At 42.9% G+C, this 21,270-nt stretch overlaps 1 protein-coding gene across 1 annotated transcript in view; it reads right to left on the bottom strand.

The window, feature by feature from the left end:
• LOC138487325 (uncharacterized) overlaps nt 1–21,270 on the bottom strand; it is a 2,513,852-nt gene that overhangs the window by 907,267 nt on the left and 1,585,315 nt on the right. The window contains exon 69 of the mRNA XM_069613924.1: nt 2,659–2,817. Within this exon, the coding sequence (XP_069470025.1) occupies nt 2,659–2,817 (159 nt within the window). The remainder of the gene's footprint in view (nt 1–2,658; nt 2,818–21,270) is intronic.

Here is a 21,270-nt window from a genome sequence, read left to right as displayed (position 1 = left end):
TGGTAATTGGGGACGGTGGTATTCTAGTCTACGTGGATCTCAGTTCCTGACATACAGGATGAAGACGAAAAACGGACTGATTGACATGGTAGTGTAGCCAACTAACTTACCCTATCTCCATGGAAGTAAGATGAGTAGTTTTTCAACAGTATGAATCTCATTCTTTTCCTGGTACAGATAAATGAAACTATCAAAAGTATGTTTTAGGAGAGAAGCATCAAATAATAATTGTGAATTACTGATTATTTGCTGCATGAGCTTATCCACAACAAACACATTTTCATCTGTAGAAGCAGGATGACTAGCAGGAGGGAATCTGTTTTAAATAATATCATTTAAGACTATCACGAATGACTGCCATTGTGAAAAAGGGGGAGGGTCTGACCTCATCATAACCGTGGTAGCTAGTCCTACTCAAAGTGTTTCAGAGAAACTCTGAATCACCCACATTTTGAGGGTGTCAGAGTTTGCAGAGATATTGAGCTTTGGTATCAGTTCATCCTCATAACAGCCCTCTTATCATGTCTCTGTGGTACAGGACAGGCTGTCACCCCACAGAGACATTATCAGGGGGATACTAGGAGATCATGTGTCAACATGATTAAAGGCGATTATTGGGAGGCAACTAGACGTGCAAGGCAGGCTAAGGTGGCATTAAGGTTTAACACCCTGCTCGATTTTGATTATAAGTTTAACGATGGTCCTGAATAGTGTTCCTTTAAAGTAGTGAACCACAGAATGAGGTAGACTAACAATTGTTAAACTTACTGGATATAACTTTTCATGTGAAGTTATGTGGATATGACATATTTTATGTCGTTTTTATTTGTGCTTCCATGCACTAAATACAGGAGTGTGATGGTGACAGCAGCATGAGTCCAGAATGAAAAGGCCTGCTCTATTAAGGATGTGTTTGATTATGCAGGATACATTTGAGGTTTTCAAGGGGAAAAGTCCCAAATATTAACAAATGTAACTCGCCAAGATCAACGTGAGAGATGTCCAGAGAAAAGAATATTCATATTTTTAAATTTCCAGTGCAAGTGTTCACGAAGCTGGAAATATTAATTTTATTATTTCTAGTATGAGCCCAGACACGTCAGTTCAGTGCATAAGTCGATCTCAAGAAAAATATGCATACGATTTCTGCACCCACAGTAATAATAATAATCTTATTTTAGCTACCCTCGTGGCAATATTAATACAATATTAATTTGGAACATGGATGTACCACGGTAGAAATTGCATTTTTCTACTTCTCTTACAGGTAAGGACAGTCTGCCGAATCCAGCAAATATTAAAAGGTCACTTTTGAAAAGGAAGACAAATGAACTCTAATGAAAGCAGTGACCTCCTTATTAATTAAGTGAAAAAGATTCAGTAAAGTAGCAATAATGTCACTGCACAAAAGAGCAAGCAGACCCTTTGGAAATGCTCAATACGGAGAATTATCTCCATTTAAATGTGTAGTATGTCTCAGTGGAAGGACCCTTCACCTCATTTTAAACAGTCTATGAGAATACAAAGACCCATTTTATTGTACATGTTCATCAAGCATGCTATCAAACTCATTGGCCCTCATTCCAACCCAGGCGTTAAGGCTTTAACGGCGCCGTAATTAGCGCCTTCCCCACTCCCATTATGCCCTATGGGGCAAAAATGGGAATGGGGAAGGGTAAATGGGGATTGGGGATTTACCGCCCCACTCACCTTGGAATGGGGCGGTAAATCCGCCATCCACCATGATGTAAACACAGTTTACACCATGGTGGTAAAGTAGGGAACTTACCACCTGGGTTGGAATGAGGTCCATTGTCACTAGATTGTGATGCAAGACCTTTGTGATGAGAGACGTGAAACCGACAGATGAGATTGGATTCGACCCTGACAAGCATTAACAAATCAAAAACATGTAAGATGGCAGCTGCAAAACACTGAGCAAGAAAGTAAGAAAGAAAGCACAGCAAAGTCATCAATAATACAAATCCTGAAGAAGCAATAGATAATGCGAAACACATGTGCCTTGTTTGACACAAATTCAGAATCCCAGTGCATATCATGACTTAGTGGTGCTCACTGGCATTTGGCAAATATTATTTCAGTAATTTGAGGCAATACGCAAACACATTCAGGATCTGTTTTTACAAATGAAAGAATATACCTGGGTATATTGAAACAAGTAATCATTATCACGAGCAAATGCTCATAAGCAATATGATTTAATAATAAAATGTGTTTAGTGTAAAAAAACACAGGATGTGGCATTAAAGGTTTCTGAAAACTGGAGCTATGCATAACCCCTGTTAACTACAGTTTTGTAGCCATACAGTACTGTTAACGTCCATGAAACCAACGTGTTCGCCCTGTCCTGTGTACTCAAGCAACAAAAAGATTAGTTGTATAAGAAGAATTATAAGCAAATTAGAAAACATTATTGTATTAATCCTTTGAGTGACAGCCACCATTGCAGGGCAGACTGCCTGGAATATAATGAACCACAAAGGATTATACCATAGATAAACCATCATAGACAAAATAGGTCCGTTTTTTCAGGTGTATATGTACGTCCTAAGGGTAGTCAGCCCAGTAATTTAACATGGCAAATTAATTTACAAAAAGGCATTGCATAATGTTCATTCAATTTTGAAAAAGTCAAACCTTAGAGGCCTTTATCCTGTAGTAGCGAACCGCTCTCTGGAGCCATTTCAAAAGAGTGCCCGCCGCTACATTGCCGCCAGCTTTTCGCTCCATATTTTCGACTGTAAAAGAAGCCTTTTTAATATTCGCTTCCAGAAGTTCTAATGTCGATTCAGACAGCTGAAAAAAAAAATAAATCATTCTCAGAAAAGAAAGGGCAATTGTTTCTGTAACTATTTTCCAGTAGCACATCATTTATTTAGCATTAAGGTCATTCGCAAAAATTGTTTTATTAGGACCAATTGGGTACGGCTAAATACAACACAAAGTAAGATGTTAGACATGTATATGAAGGTATGCTTTCAGGTTCTTAACGTTTATGATTTCCCTTAGGCTTCTGTGATTTTATCATTTGTAATTTGTTTTATATATAAATTGTGAATTGTGATGTGTATTTTGTAAAAGTTCTTTTGGAACTGCATAAAAATAAATAAATACAATGGTTTTGAGATTAAGCTCTTAATGCATGCAATAATCTATACACTTGAGCTAGGCAAAAGGGAGCTGGTCATCCACACAACGTGACAAGCCCCCCAGAGGAGAACCAAGTACCCAGTGTGCCCCCGAGCCACTATAACAGATAGTACTAAAAGGGGGCCAAATAACTCGAACTGTTTGCAAGCCTAAAATTGGACTGTTCAACTGGCGCACTGACTGGAGAGGCAGAGAACACGGCGGAGACATCAAACACCCAGAGTACGCGCAACACTCTAACAGCACTAACCCTAAGTAGGAACTATCACTGGGTTCCTCTGAATTGGGCTTGCCGCCTACGAACAGGGACAGCAGGGAATTGACCTACTAATCTAATCAGGCAACGAAGACAGCTCCAACTCTGCAGTATATGCACCCGCCAACCCTAGAGCCCAAAGGTCTGACGCCTGACAGCGGCTCTACTCGGAAACCCATGCTAGCCAAAACACCCGTACAGGAGGAATAAGGGCCCCCGGAGTGCCGCCTGTTTGTCCATCATTCGATCCAACACAATAGCAACAGCTGACCTGTGCCCCACTGACCTACTAAGCCCAGTGAGAGCAGTCTACTGACGTAAAGCGGCTACATATGAACCGGACAAGACAGAAGAAAGTGATCGCAATACAGCACTGAATCGACCACTATGGGGAAAGACAGAGCAAGGAACGCGACAACTCAAAGCAAAATGGAGCAAAACACAACCTCTGCCCAGGCCCCCCCACAGGAACAGGTCAAAATCAGCGATGCACCACGAACAGAAGAGGACAACATATCCCTTAAAGATGTCATGAACGCTATTGCCAATTCAAGAACCTCAATGGAAAAGAAAATGGACGGCATAAGCACAGAAGTATCGCTACTACGACACGACTTGCAAAAGCTCACGGCCCACACGGGGGAAGCTGAGGGCCGCATATCAGAAACAGAGGACGGCTTTTGGACAATGAACCACCAAATGACCAGAGCGCTGGCACGCCTGAAGGCACTGGAGGAGAGAGTGGAGGAGGGGGAAGGCAGAGCAAGGTGAAACAATGTCCGAATCCTCGGATTGCCTGAAAAATCTGAGGGCCCGAGCATGGAGCTGTTCCTGGAGCAATGTCTGGCAGACATATTTGCTCCCAAGACCCTGTCACCATTTTTCTACATCGAACGTGCCCACCGTATACCAACAGGCAGACAGATCCCTTGAGCTCCCCCGCGAACGGTGATAGCGAAGCTTCTGAACTACTGGGATCGGGATGCCGTACTACAGATGGCCAGAACCAAAGGCTCAATAACATACAACGGCTCCAAAATTGCCTTCTTCCCGGACTTCACCAGGGAGGTTCAGAGAGCGAGGCAGTCCTTCGACCCACTTAAAAGATGTCTTCAGGCTCTTAATATAAAATACGGACTGCTGTTCCCAGCTCAACTGAAAGTGTATCACAATGGCACATCTGTGCATTTAACTGATCCCAAGGAAGCATGGAGCTGGGCCGAAAGAAATCTGGAAGGCGACTGGAGACCGAATCGAAGACAAGACAATGGCAGAAGCAGGCCACGACCAGAGAGGGCACCACCCGAGCGACCAGTACAAGCGATAGAACCGCAACCGAATGAAGGTGATGACTGATGTAAAAGAGGCGAGAAGAACATGAGCAGACGTGATAAGTACTGGTGCCATGGAAACCCCACTGGCAAGCTCTATTAAACTTGATACAGAACTGAACTGCAGAACAGCTGGCGGCCCACACCACGCCGACCCCCACTAGTGCTGTCGAAAGACAAGGATAGGTAACATTTCCATCTACTAGTGGTAAAGACCTGCATTGGCAGGTCAGGTCATTGGGAATGTAGGAAACTAGTTTGTTAGGTTATAAGAGTTTCAAGATCAGGCGACAGATGCTTCAGTTGGGGATGGAGTATGGGGAGGGAGGGATTGGGAATGTTGTTTTGGAAGGCACAGGTCAATCAGCTACACCAGCTAAAAGTTATACATGGGTATTCAACATCCAGGGAAAGGGGGACATCCCCCACGGTGGGAGGGACATGCAACATATAGATATCAACAAACCATATGACGGCGCAAGCGGCCCCCAACACTAAACATCGACAGCTCCTAACGTGGAATGTAAATGGACTGAGTAATAGCATCAAAAGGAGACTGGTGAAGCAAGCACTAAACAGATACGGCACGGACATAGCGCTCCTTAAGGAAACCCACATGGCCGGCACGACATGCTACCTTTTTTGATGTACAAATTACCGTACAGCGGTTCTCAGGGTTCTCCATGGGAGCAAGAGGAGTGCTAATATTGATACATAAGCCAACCCCTTTGCAGATCTCTAAAATAATCCAAGACACAGGGGGGCGATACGTATACATATATGGCACATTATGGAATCAGACCTTTGCCATTCTAGCGATTTACTCACCCCCCACACTCATTCCCACCATATTGGAGGATATCACACTCGTAATCCTTGCAAATAGACTGCAAAATGTAATAACAGATCTAATTCACCCTGATCAATGTGGCTTTATGCCCCAAAGGTCCACGCGGATGAACATCTGCAGGCTTCACTCAGCCATCGAAAGAGCACAAACGTTGCAGGAATCGCTTGCACTTCTTGAAATCGATTTTGAGAAAGCCTTCATCTCGGTCTATTGGTCGGCCCTGTGGATAATAATGAGCAGAATGGGCTTTGGGGACCACTTTATAGAATGGGTAAAACTCCTATACAACTCCCCGACCGCTGTGGTTAAAGTGAATGGATGGCCATCACGCACCATTAAACTGGGCAAAGGGACAACGCAAGGTTGCCCACTGTCGGCAATGCTCCTCGCACTAGTGATTGAACCCCTAGCGGTGCTGCTGAGAAATACATGATCATGGACGGGATTTCACTGGGCCCATGACTGGGAAGACAGAGTCTCCCTGTATGCCGATGATTTACTGATCTACCTCAGTAACTCGAAGGAATCCTGTCCTGTCATCACTCAGCTGCTGCAGGGATATGGACTGTTTAGTGGGCTGAAAGTGAATTGGGCCAAATCGATACTAATTCCGATTAAAGGGACGACCAATCTGATCCCCGATAACTGCCCGTACAGGGTGGAGGCGGGGCAGTTCCATTATGTCGGCATACAAATCACGCCCAACCTGGAGGACTACGTGTTGAAAAACGTATGTCTGATTGTAGAGAGGTTTGCAAATGATGTGAGACACTGGATAGCGCTACCCCTCACCTTACTAGGGAGAGCGGCGCTGTTCAAAATGCTAGCCCTCCCACACTTCTTATACATACTACAAAATACACCACTACACATTCCGGTGATAGAAAACTCACTACTATAGAGGGGTGGACACCCACGGATAGCCCTAAGCACCCTACAACATTCCATTTGGGAGGGGGTCATATGACTCCCACACGAGCAAATATATTACTGGGCCTCACAAATGGCAGTCGTAAATGATATCCTACATGGCAACCCCGAACTCCCACACATTCGAGCAGACACGCATGCTAGACGAGATCTCTCTCCACTGGAAAGTCTCCACCAGAACATAACACACCCACCCCCACGAACGATGGCAACCCAGAGAGCACAGATATGGGCAGAGACAAACAAGCACATATACTGGGAGGGGAAGATCACCCCGGCACAACCCTTATGGAGGAACAGAAACCTATCTGAAATGACTTCCGAAATGGGCCAACTGGGAGATGATGGAAATAACCAAAATCGGAGATGTGCTACAAGAAGGCAAAATAGTACCCTTCGAATACCTAATGAATGAGTGTGGATCACCCCTGACAGAACACTTCTACTATAGGCAAATGTCCCACGCACTGGGTACACACATGCCAGCCCTCTCTGACATGCCTGAATGCACACCAATTGAAAGAAATATTGTACTAGATCGAGTGGATGCAAAAACAACCTCCATAATAGACAGCTCAATCTCCTCATTTGCAACAACAACCCTCGACAGCCTGTAGGCAAAGTGGGAAAAAGACGTCGCCCTAATACAGCCTGAGGAATGGACTGCAGCCCTAATGCACCCAGACAGGTTGCCATTTCTGCCAGAATCAGGCTTGTACAGCTCAAAATACTACACAGAATATACTACCCAAGGGTGGCGTTACATAGATGGGGGAAAATAGCAGACCCCAATTGCCTGAGATGCATACAAGAGGAAGGAACCTTCTACCATATCCTGTTGGAGTGCCCACAAATCCAACCTTTCTGGCGAAAATTCTGCGACAGGCTCTCGATGTTGATGGGCCGAGAAATAACAATGGACCCTAAATTGTTGATACTGGGTGTGGAAGAGGACAATGAGATGCCTCGCTATGAAAAACGAATGTTCTCAACTGCAGTAGGGCTGGCCAAAAGGAACGCGGTGCAACTATGGGGCTCAAATATCGCCCCGCACTATGAACAATGGGTGACAGAAGTGGATGCGTGCATTGTAATGGAAAATAGGGTTTATACAGCCAGATGGGAGGAAAACTAGAGAAACGCACAGAAGCGTTGAGACGATCAGCAAAGCACAAGCGTAAGAGCGATGAACCAAAGAAGTAATACACCACAACTGATTGAAATGTTTTGAAATACCCACTCACTGTACTAAACCTGTGACCTGTGATTTATGTTTATGTATCTGTATGACCGTTATGCATTGTATGTTGTTGTTTACACAAAATCAATAAAATTGTTATATTAAAAAATATATATATCTATACACTTGCTAAAATATGGGCACAAAAAGACTGCTGCCAAAATGCTTAGTGGCATGAGGTTTACTTGTTCTGGTGGAAAAGGAATCTACCTTCTGAAGGGTCTAAAATAGATTTATTATATTCCACCACAAAAAATATGCTTCACTTGCCCCATTCACCCCCGATCACACATGAATGAGGGAGGGTCTTTGAATTAAGTAAGATTTAAGTAAAATCTTGACAGAGGATGCCATGGGAGGATGATAAGGGATCGCACTGGTTGACCTTCCATAGCATGCTCAAATGAAAGTGGCCTTAAGTAATCCTGTGTTTGAGTTGATCTACCAGGTCAAATATCTGAAGTGAGCTAGCTTCTCAACTATTTGACCACTAAAAAAGGCGTTCCTTGTCAAAACGTTTATCAAATTTTTATTTTCACAGCAACAAATAATAGCAAAAACAGTTACAATCTATGAAACCCACACATATCAATCATAATCAAAGCATAGTAAACAATTCACCATGAACCAGTTCTAAACATCATATACAAGTAAAGAAAAAAAGATGAAAGAAGAGAAGAAAGGGGAAAGAAAAAGAAAGGCGAAAAAATGAAAGAGAAAGAGAAGATTGAGTCAAGGACTGAAAATTCCGTTTGGAAAACACAACATACAGCCACAAGAATATTATAAATCCATCACATAAACTATAGGTAACCTTACATAGCAGAAATATTCAACAGAAAGAATGAATTCACCCAAATCAAGTTCCAAATTTATCCATAGGCATCAAGAAAATAGTTCCAAATGTCCCAAACTTTTTCAGTGTCACCAGTGTGTTTGAAGATGGCTCTTTCATATGTTGAAACAGTAAGAAGTTCCTCCACCCACTCATCTATATTGAAAGAATTACTTGATTTCCAGGACCTCAAAATGAGCTTTTTAGCAATCATGCATGCGCTCAGCAACTAAAGTTTCTTACCAAAGTCCATGTCATCCAGCAAGGAGACATCGCCTAGAATTAGTAATGAAGCCCTCATGGGGATTGCAACGTTCAAAACTAAACCCAACCTATCGCAAACCTTTTCCCAGAACTGCATTGTTTTGGGACAGGACCAAATCAAGTGACTGAGAAATCCTCTTGAGCACTTACACTTCCAGCAGAGATTATTGTCCAAAAGGCGCCTCCTGAATAGCTTCTCCGGTGTCCAATAGGCCCTAAACAGTAATTTTGTTTGAGAAGCTCTGAGGCCCCAATCCAAACTCACTAATCGAGTGTTCTCACAGCACTTTCGCCAACATCTCAAGTCCCCATCTTCCCCTAATTCTTCTGCCCAAACTTCTGGTAATCTCGGATCACCTTTGTGAGTTGCTTTTATGATGCCATACATGGTAGAAGCAGGGTGTGATGCACTCAGGCATATCATTAGAGCAGTGCAGGCAGCACTCGGAACATTCAATTGCGACATCTCAACACAAGTTGAAATAATAAGTCTTAATTTTCTATACTCAGCAAACAAGTAGGGCTAGCACCCACACGGCTCGAGAGCTCACACCAACAATCCTGCAAGAACGAGGTGAGCGCGCTGATGTTTTTTGATTTACTCCTCCGGGTAGTTAATAGTGCTTTAGGGTCCAACTGGGACACTTACACTCCCAAGATAATAGATCAGAATATTCAGATTGTACATTGTCAAAGCCAGCAAGTCTGCATAAGTGTCGGGTAGAGAATGACAAATGGTAGTCTGAAAAATGAGGCAAGTTCATTCCCCCCATTTTCAACGGGAGTTGTAGTTTCCATATTGCAAGCCTCGGAGGCTTCCCACTCCAAATAAAGTTCTGCATAACCCTATTGGTCTCTTTAAAGATACTTCTTGGAACCTTAATAGGGAGCATGCTTAAGATGTAATTTATCCGAGGTGCCAGGTTCATCTTAATACAGTTGATTCTGCCCCAGGTCGATAACTTCAAGAGACTCCACCGTAACAAATCGGACTTGAGAATCGGGAGGAGCCATGCAAAATGTATGGCTGGTAACTTCACCACGTCCGCTCCAATCCATATGCCAAGATATTTCAATTTTTCAGCACACCACCTGAATTGATATTGAGCACATGTATGCTGTTGACATAAAACATGTCAGATTTACTCCAGTTCATCTTATATCCTCATATCAAAGAAAAGGAATGAATATCCTGCATGAAATAAGGAATACCAACAGCAGAGTCTTGAAGGGGAATCAATAAGTCGTCAGCATATAACCAAATCAAATTATTTCGACCATCTCCAATTATAGGGTGATGGTTCACATCCGCCCGCAAACTTACTGCAAGTGGTTCCATAGACAAAATAAACAGGAGAGGCGAGAGCGGGCAGCCCTGCCTCGTACCACAATGAAGTAGAAAAGTATCTGAAATAAGACCATTCGTCAGCACACTTGCAGAGGGGTTGTTATACAACAGCTTAACCCAGCATTGAAAATCTTGCCCAAAGTTCATTTTCCCCAGACTTGTGAACAAAAAGTCCCACTCAACACGATCAAATGCTTTTTCAGCATCTAGTGAGACGACCGCACTGGCAATGGGCTGATCGCGTCCCTTCTCAATGGTCAACAGCAGGCATCTCATGGTGTCCGCCACCGCCCTGCCAGAGACAAAATTCACTTGGTTTTCATGTATTAGTTTTGGAATGACCCATCCCAGTCTAGTAGCCAGGATTTTTGCCAATATTTTGCAGTCGCAGTTTATCAGACTGATCGTCGATAACTTTCACACCTGGTAGTGGACCTATCCTTTTTTCTCAAAACCGTAATCAAAGCATGTCTCATTGAATCAGGTAATGAACCAGACTCAAAGGCATCATTAAAAACATCACACAAAAGTTGTAGAGCAGAATCAGGGAGGGCTCTATAGAACTCAGCAGGCAGTCCATCAATGCCAGGCAACTTTCCCACAGACAACTTCGAAATCGTGTGTGTAATATCATCCATTTCCATCTTACCCTCCAGGCTAGCCGCTTCATCAGCTGTCAGACGAGAGAGAACATGCGTGTCATGGAAGTTCTCAATTTCCATCTTTTCACAGGATAGTTCATAGCTATAGAGTCTTTCATAGAAATTACGGAATAAACTGTTGATATTCCGTTGCTGCATCTCGAATGTGTTATTTAGACCTCTGACTGTGGTAATAAAACGATCGCTTTCAGCCACCCTCAGTCTATGAGCAAGTAATTTCCCTGCCTTCTCACCATTCTCAAAATAATTAATCTTTTGCCTGAATAGTGCATATTCGACCTGGCTAGATATGAGCTTGTTCAGTTCGTATTTAGCTCTTCTCAACTCAGTTTTCACGTTCTCATCTTTGCTTGCTGGGAATAGTACATCTAGGCGCTTTGCCTCAGAAGAGAGTCTATGAATTTCCTGTGATCGCAATTTCCTCTCTTTGCCAGTTCTTGAAATCAACACTCCCCGAACAAAGCATTTCAGCACTTCCCACACTGTAGATATTTGAACATCAGCAGTCTTATTAATTCAGATGAAGTTATCAATCTCATCAGCCACCTCCTACCTGACTTGGTCATTTTTCAGTATATAAGAATTCATTCTCCACCTTGACGACTTAATCAAAGAGTGCTGCAAGGACAATCGCCATGAAACAGGTGCATGATCTGACAGGGCAATGAGTCCAATAGTTGTATCATAGCAGTTTGAAGTCACCTGCCCAGATGTCAAGAAGAAATCAATCCGAGAATAGGTACCACGACACTGAGAATGAAAGCTATAGTCCCTGTCTGACGGGTGCTCCAGCCTCCAAATGTCAGCCAAATTGAATTCCCCTATCAAACTTTCCAAAGATCTTTTACATTTACTTGAAGTTCTAGTACAATCCCATTTGACCGGTCCAATGCTGGGTCCATCACTTGATTAAAATCACCTCCTATTATTATGGAGTCCATGTTAAAACTGTGAAGCAACTGAGCCACCTCATGGAAGAATAAGGGGTCATCCAAATTTGGTGCATATAGGTTACACAGGAGGATGTCTACACCTTGAATTCTCACTAAAACACAAATAACTCTGCCCTCCTTATCCCCTTTGCTAGCAATGACTGTTAAAGGTAGATTCTTTTTAAGAAGTATCGAAACGCCTCTTTTATTCGAAGAGCGAGTAGAAAAGAAAGTATTCCCTGACCACCCCCGCTTTAATTTTTCAGCCTCAGGATCTTCCAAATGTGTTTCCTGGAAGAAAGCAACATCACAAGCACTTGATCGTAAATGAGACAGTATTATGGTCCTTTTCACCACATTATTGAGTTTGTTTACATTCCACGAGGTGACATTTAGGTAGCTCACAATTTTAGTGGTTGGGTATTCACGTGCTGGACCATGAGGGTGGTGAGGACCCAAATCTTCCCTTTAATAACGTGTCTTCACAATAGGATTTGGGCAATTTGATTCATAAAAATTTCGCAAGAACAAAAACATTTTTGGGAAAACTTCTATTCATCTGTCATAAAAGGCTGTCCTCAAAACGAAAAAACATTGACTTTATTCAGTTTCATTTGTGGGCAGGTTTTTTAGTTAAAAAAGACCCCCACTCATCCCTGGTAGATTTGTCTTCTGGGGGGTGGGAATACTTGGTATAGTTGGGACCTGCCGTCCTTGCATCTACTTCTTTTTCATTTTGGTTTTCTTTTTTTCTTGATGTTGATAAACTAACACAGTTTCTCTGTATTTCTTTGTTCTTAATACACAGTATGATCCTACATCAATCCTTCACAATCTCAAAGATACAAGCTCTTCCCCTACTCTCCTCTAACTAACAAAATAAAAAAACAGGTACTAAAACTCTGGCCGATACTGAATGTCGGTGAATCCCAACTTCAATCCCCCAGATTTGCAATCAAAAGAGGGAAAAACCTAAAAGACTCATTGATACATACCTATAAAGAGCCAGTTAGTCCATTACAGGCAACAATATGGAACCAAGAAAAACCAAGAGGGCATGGCCCATGTGGCACGTGTAGTTCCTGTGCAAGCACTACCAGAACTAAAGAGATTAACATCAGGTTAAAATACCCCTGGATACAGAAGGATTTGACCAATTGTAACACGAAGAATGTAATTTATATCATAACCTGTCCTTGTAACCTGCATTACATAGGGATGACAACACACCCCATTAGGACCAGGTTGGCGGAACACCGCTCATGTATTCGCACAAGAAAAGCAACAGCACCAATGGTAGAACATTTTGTCAGCAAAAACCATGTCCCTGAGAATTTTACATGGTCCATCATTGAGAGAGTGTATGCTCCATCAAGAGGAGGAAACCTGCATGACCTACTATTTTGCCGTGCGCAGCTATGGATATATAGACTAAAATCAGATACAAGAGGCCTAAACGAACCGACATCTTGGCAAAGCCTTGCAACATTATGAAAGATGAACACAGTGAGGACATTGGGTCGACTATGTGAAGTTCCTTATGTAATTCGAACAGAGGACATGGGATGTATATGTTGCATTGGGATTTAGACACATGCATAGCATCTAATCGTTAGACAGCAGATCCAGACAGCTAGAGATCAGCTGGAAATTAGGTGCAGGTGTGGCCCACTGTAGAGTCGACAACAATGTAGTGTACAGAACCAGAGTCTAATTTGTGTTTTGTAATTAGGAATAAATTAGGAAAGCCACACATGGCGACACACCTCCAACCTACATTTTGCTTCAGCCACTGTGTAGAATCGAATTATACTCCATTTGTTATGGTTGACTGAGATCGAGTGATCTGCGCACATGCATGCCGTTTCATATTTTAGCAAATGCGAATTTGGTGGTTGTCGGCCATCCTCCTAGATGGGAAGACACACTGGAGTTGTGGAGGTGAAGATACAGATGTATGCGATTGTCGTAGGTGGACGACAGAGAGATGTGTAGCCTAGGCGACTAATTTCCCAGTGTTCGTGCGTCGGACACTGCATGTGCATCGGTCGCTCCGAAATCAGTAAATACGCATGCTCCAATCAGGAAGCACACGTATAGTAAACATCATGTGAGTTAGATCACGTGTTTATTTGTAAGCCGCAACACTATCGCGGCTCACACAACGGCTTGGGAGACGGTTTGCAGACAAGCTACAGATCCCACACAGCACAGATATAAGGTAACATTTAGAAACGAAAGAGACACGCCATGTTCGGCTTTTTCTGTCTCCAGCCGGGTTGGCAAAATGGACACATTCTCGTTGTCTTTTGCCTTTCTCTTTTTCTGTGTATTGCCTGCACCTTATATAGTGTGTTGCTTTGGCAGAGACAACCTGCCAGTACCCAGCCGCCACTACCACGCTTGTATGACCCATATTTAAATGATAAAGACCTTGGGGCCAACAGGTTAGTTTAATTACTACTTTTTCAACCATTTAGTAGTGTCCCTGAATTTTTCTCACAAAGGTGTTGCCCGGTGTAAAAAGATGTTGCCCTGTGTATAGACTTGTATTATGGTATTATACCCCTGTGTGTGCCACTTACCGGGTTTGGTTTACCTGTACCTCATCAACATACATAACCAGAGCTATGTTGGTACTTTTTCGTTCATTATGAACTTTGCCTGAAGTAATTTAAGAGGTAATGAAAGTTATGTCATAAAAACGGATACTACTAAGTAGTAATTGACCCAAATCCATTGCATGGTCTACTATTTAGGTATCCTATGCAGAAATTGGATTAACAGTGATATCTGCAGTAGAACTGAAGTCTACACGTGAATCACCAAGGACCTTCCTAGGCAGAGAAGACACCGAGAGTGGAGGGTAAGATACCTAGCACATCAGGCTATAAATAGTTACTACATAGAGCCAGAACTTCTCTCATGAATGTTCCTTCACCCCTTTCCTCCTCCCCTTCCCGCTCTGTATTCATACAGTTTGGTCCATTTGGATGAAAAGAAGCTACATTCAGCCTCAGAAAATTCTGACAGCAATACAAGTGGTTAAGCTGTTACAGCCCTGATGACAGTGGTCCTTTACCACAGAAACCGGTCAGCTTATCATAACACTGCACTGGCACACTGTAATGCAATGTGCCAGAGTACAGTGTGATCTATCCTAAAGAAGTGAAGGATTGATCTAGGATCACCACCGTGTATTAAACACACAGAAACCCAGTGAAATTCTGGTAGTTTATCAACATCAAGAAAATATAAAACCAAAATGTAAAAGAAGTAGATGCGAGGACTGTACGTCCCAACTATACCAAGTATTCCCACCCCCAGAAGACAAATCTACCAGGGATGAGTGGGGGTCTTTTTTAACTAAAAAACCTGCCCTCAAATGAAACTGAATAAAGTCAATGTTTTTTCGTTCTGAGGACAGCCTTTTATAACAGATGAATAGAAGATTTCCCAAAAATGTTTTTGTTCTTGCGAAATTTTTATGAATCAAATTGCCCAAATCCTATTGTAAAGACACGTTATTAAAGGGAAGATTTGGGTCCTGACCACCCTCATGGTCCAGCACGTGGATACCTTTCCTTCGAACAGCTTTTGAACTGTGGATCTCAGCTGAATTTATTGCAGCACAAAATACCAGCCCAATGACACAGGTATATGCAAGTCCCCACAGGACCGATCACTCAGCCAGCTCCTAAAAATCACATCTAAAAATCACATCAAACTGTAAAACGACACTAATAGACAGATAACCATGGCAGAAGCTAGATATTTATCATTTGCAGAAGAACTCGTAGAAAACATCCTAGCCAATCCATCTATCCTAGGAACAGAACCAATACCAGAGATTGGAACCTCGAATGACGACTGGAATGAACTAGAAGGCCTCAAAAAACAGCTTATACGAACTGAGCTTCATGATGCAATCATGACTGAGTATGAGTAGGTCCCAACTATACCAAGTATTCCCACCCCCAGAAAACAAATCCACCAGGGATGAGTGGGGGTCTTTTTTAACTAAAAAACCTGCCCTCAAATGAAACTGAATAAAGTCAATGTTTTTTCGTTCTGAGGACAGCCTTTTATGATAGATGAATAGAAGTTTTCCCAAAAATGTTTTTTTTCTTGCGAAATTTTTATGACTCAAATTGCCCAAATCCTTTTGTGAAGACTCACACTTTTAGTGCCCATTGTACAGTTCTCACTATGGTTGAATGTACAACGTATGGGGGCACAGTCGAAGAATAGGACAGAGAGCAAGAGCAGAAGAAAGAAAGAATAGAAGAAAGAGCACACACCCCAACAGGGCATCAAACTACTAAATATATATCAACAACAAAAACAGTTAAAATTAGATGGCTCACTGCACAGATGCAACAGCAAGGCAACAAGTTGGTCGACACTAAAAGCACTAAACTTTCAACAGACGCCAAAGGCAATCTCCCATCCCCCACCCTAAAATTACTTCTAAAGCATATCCCAAAACTTAACTTAACTCTTCAACACCCCAATACAGCAAAGCCAACTATGCGAATTTTCCTACAACAATCCAGAATAATAATCTTAGACATTAAGTCCACCGGAAATACTACCCCGGACCTACAACCAAAGTTCCAGGAGGGGAATGCTGACAGGCCACATACACATCATTTCAAACATGCTATGAGAGCACAATGTAAAATAGGGTCACCTAATGCTTCCACACTGTCCATGGCGAATATTGAATGGTAACCTACACAAACACAGCAGACCTCTAGGAAGCCAGTCTGTCCACAGCCAACAATCATCACAGCACAAAAACCCCTTAACATTCCAACCCCCCCATCCACACAGCTTAAGGAACCACAGTAATCAAAAAGCACAACAAAATTCATCCCATTTCCTACTTTATATCACATGTATCTGCTGTATCAATATACTATCCATAACCCCTCTCTACAACAAACCAGGAACCTGGCAAGTCAGCTAGAACACCAAAAAGTAAGCGCACAAACTGACACCCATAACCAGCGACTAGTGTAAGGGGGTGCTACTACAGGGGACCGTTAGGAGCATGGAGCATGAAAACATGGGGATATATATATAAAAACACATTTTTTCCACCCTTCTCTTTCATTCTAGCCCCAAACCAACTCACACACACAGCTCAGCTTGTCCGCATAAGAGCTCCATGCCATTGCGCACATTTATATCATTCCGCCTACACATTGGCCCTGGAGCATCATCACAAAACTTGATTCCCCTTGGCGCGCATACCCGCTATATCTGATATAGCGCGGCATGAAGAAAAAACACATGAGGGCAATACCTGAATCACATAGCAGTCAGTATCAATCTGAGCATAAGAGCACTCCCCACATTCATGTCCCAAGAACCTCTGCAAAAACAACACCTTCCAATAGTTAACATAGGGTCCAAGTAGCAAATCTATACATAAATGCACATCCCGTAGCATGTACTTGTGATACCAGTTGATAGTCACAGATCCCAGCGCCGGCTGCCAAATAGCTGTCAGTAGCTGCTAATCAAAAAAAAATGGTGTATCATGCACAAAGGGAGGGGGCGCAGACAAACCAGCGTTATGGGTGGAAGAGACACCGGGAAGCCATGACAGAGAAAACTGGCCAACACCTACCGGCACAATCAAAAGATAATCTGGACACTACACAGCAACGCAGCAGCAATAATGTTCCGGGAAGTTCCGCATCATCCTAAGGTACGCAGCAAGATCATTACATCCTGCTCAATGGCACGTAACGTGCTGACATAGCCCGCACTAGGTCTTTTATTCTAACACGGCCTTATACACCGTGATTAGAAAGAAAACACAAACAACCCACGCGCAGCTGTTCAACTGAAAATATTTGAATATTCAATCAACAACAACAAATTAAATGAATTTGCCAATAATAAAAGTTTAAAAAGCTTACAAGCAAGACTATAATAACTTAAAACATACACTCAACATATCATGCAGCAAGGGTAAAAATCACGAGTTTGTCATTTTGAAGGGCAGTTTCTGAGCCAAGCACATGCCTGCTCAGGAACTTCTGTCAATTTCACTCCTTCTGGCAGAAAAAGTTTCAAAACCGCTGGCTTCAGCAACAAAGTTTTAATTCCACGTTCCTTAGCAATGCTCTCAAAATGCCTTTCTTTTCTGCCCACTTCCCTTCGAACCTTCGAAAGTCAGGCTAAATGTTGACTGGGACTCCATCCCAAAACAAGGAAACCTGTGTCTTGCAATATGCAAAATATCCTCCTTCATGCTGGTCTTTACGAACTTCACAATAATTTGCCTTGGTTTTCCAGAGTCCAACTTCCCAGCTCTGAAGACCACATCCAAATCCTTCAACTGCACATCACTGCCCGGCAAACACCTTTTGAATATATTTGTAACCACAGTGGGTACATTTGCTTCATGTTGCTCCTTAATACCAAGCAAGCGCAAGTTGTTATTTCTGGTCTGAATTTCCAAGTTCATGTTTGTCAGCTGGAGCCTCACCATCTCTTCCTGCAACTCTTGGTAGGCTCTGTTGCTTCCCGAGGCTTACCTTACCATTGACAGCCCCAGACAAATCATTTAAAGTTGTTTTCACCTCAATCATGTCGCTGGCTACCTGCTTAAGCAGTTTGAAAATGTCAGCACTGCTTGGGGTGACATCTTCAAGATCCTCAGCAACCTGTTTAGGCTTCTTCAAAAGGGGGTTGTCCACAGGTTCATTCTTCTTCTTTCCAGACATTTCCAGCCAATATCAACAGGTCTCAAATGGTTGGCACGGTGGGGAACAGGAGCTGCTGTCTTAAGCTGCTACTCCCTCAGAGGCCATTGTCAAAACGATTTTTTTTCAATTGAATATTACTTCTTTGCTCACATCAGAAAGGATCACACAGCTGTTATAGTAATTACGATCCCCAAATTCAAATAAAAAAAGGATAGTGTTGAGCATAAACTCTTAACACCATCTGCCCTAATGGGCTCCATTCAGAGTTCTCAGCTGAGCCTTTTCCTAACTGGCAAAGAAATTCGGAATTGTCTCCAGCAAAACATGTATAACCACCCAAGAAATGTGAGGGGGAGGATATGTAATTTATAATTGTTCATTTATAACGTGCTTAATACCAGCAAGTGGTTTCTAAGCATGGGATCGGGATTCAAACCTGTGTTGCGCTGCAGTGTCTTGCTTCCAAAACAAACCCGTTGGCCGTGAGCTATCCTTCCTCACCAGAAAACCGTGACAAACAGCCAGTAAGCCAGACAAAAAGCAGGCCTCCAGTTCTTCACATTAGGTTATGTCAGAGTGTTCGTCATATTGAATATTCACACATCAGTGGACCAGGAAATCAGGTAATAATATTAAATGGACCCCGGCATGTTGACTGGCGATGTGACAACATAATGACTCAGTGAAGTTCTGAGGTCTGCACAGAACATATCAGGCACGACAGGTTATGTTGTTTTATCAATAGGATCACTGGGAAGCACCCATGCTCTCTGATTTTTATAGACTGTCAAGCTACTATTTGGGTAGAAGATATCACCCTTTTTTTGGTATTATTTTGTCAGCTCAAATTGTCATGTTCTGGGTCCTTAAGCTGTTTCTTCATACTGGCAGAAAAACGCTGCCTGCGGCATTACTGTTTTCATCCCCCATACAGGGAGTAACGAAAAGGGGAATATAAAAATGTCCTTGGTACACACCCACTTCATTTTATCTCGTCAGATTTATGTGTTTCTATTCTTTTTGCTTTCTAGCGTACTTTATGATCTAACAGACTGGCTTTAGTAATCGATGTTCCTCCGTGTACTTTCAAGCATGCATATAACATAGGACTGGGAAAGTGCTGTCTTGCATAAAATGGAGCCACAGATTGTTAGACCCACGTGACCATATAAACTGATTAGTTCCTGTACGGACAAAGGATCAAGAGAGCATGAATGAAGAGATAATACAAGGGTTGCATATGCCATTCAGCAGGATGCTTTCGGAGAGGACTTGTCCTGTGACACAGTAACCAGAAGTTGATATAAAAATGGACTAGATGTGAATGAAAGGATGTATCGTGTTTGCAGGAGGCAGGATATTCTGCCAGAAGGCCTAGCAATGGTTTCCAGAATGTGTATAGTTTTCGAATCTGTCAGCTGAATAGTGACTTATAAAGTTGAGTGGTCTACAGGTAGGACCAAGTAAGAGCGGTCAGTTCTTGATAGACATAGGATATTGTGTTCTTGTCTTACAAGACAACAATAAAGCTGTATCGGTTTGACAGCACCCTAAACTGATGCTTGAGCCTGTTTTCAGACAATTCTAGCCGTGTGAACTATAAAGTGTTGTGCACTGTGGGGACATTGATGACCTTCAAGCCACGCTCGAGTGCCTCAAGTAAACATAAACAGAGGTAAATGCTGGAAGTAAATCAGGCTACCCCACTGAGAAACTTGTACTCTGCCGGTCCGGAAACGTGCTGCTAAATGGAATTTCCGGCACGTTATTTCCAGACAGGCAGAGTCAAAATGAGGCCCAACGTGTCTTATTTCAGAAACCCCAGAGGGCTGGTCAAGAGAAGGCCGACTATAAGTGGAGCACTTGCATAGCCGCTCAGGGAATTTTCACAGTGACAAAACACGACAGATTAATTCAGGGTTATGCTAATACTGATTTGAGACTGGTTTTGTTATTTTGGTCTCATAATTGTTGTAACCTGGTTAATTGGTATGGTTCTTGTTCTGATATATTTATTCTGGTCTGGCAATGGTCCAACAACCATCTGGTAAGCTGTTCTGATGTGAGGTTAAACATGACATGTATGAAATGGCAACAGGAAATTGGACAAGCCCATTCTAAATAGGGCCAGATGGATAAACTACAGGGTCAGGGCCCAATCCGTTTCACGACCACTATGCAATATCTCTGGTTTTCTGATCCCTTTCCCTCTTAATATCACGGAAAGGTGGAGACACATTATAGAGGGAAAAGGTGTGGATGAAGATTTGAATGAGTGGCACTAAAACGGGAGACAATCATGGGCAAGGGTCACTGGAAGCATGTGCTTGTACTACTGTGAAAAACCTGAGGGTGTTTTACTACTCAGTCCCTGGGGATCCCATACACGGGTGGCCAGGGAAGGGCCATTGCTATTGGATCCCCACACTGGGGGTGGAAACGCGAGGGATGATCACCTTGGTGATGATCACCTTGGTAGGGGGTCCTCAGGGAGGGTAACACCTTCCCTGAGGACCCCCTACCAAGGTGATCATCCCTCGCTTGTCCACCCCCAGTGTGGGGATCCAATAGCAATGGCCCTTCCCTTGCCACCCGAGTATGGGATCCCCAGGGACTGAGTAGTAAAACACCCTCAGGTTTTTCACAGCGCAACACAGGTTTGAATCCCGATCCTGAAGGTGAGACATGGTATCCCTCATTTCAAGACAATTGTTGACCCCACAATC

Source organism: Ambystoma mexicanum, chromosome 9 (assembly GCF_040938575.1).
Source record: "Ambystoma mexicanum isolate Mex_15411 chromosome 9, UKY_AmexF1_1, whole genome shotgun sequence".
Taxonomy (NCBI): Eukaryota; Metazoa; Chordata; class Amphibia; order Caudata; family Ambystomatidae; genus Ambystoma; species Ambystoma mexicanum.
The sequence above is the reverse complement of the archived record's forward strand: the minus strand, read 5'-3'. Positions and strand labels throughout refer to the sequence as shown.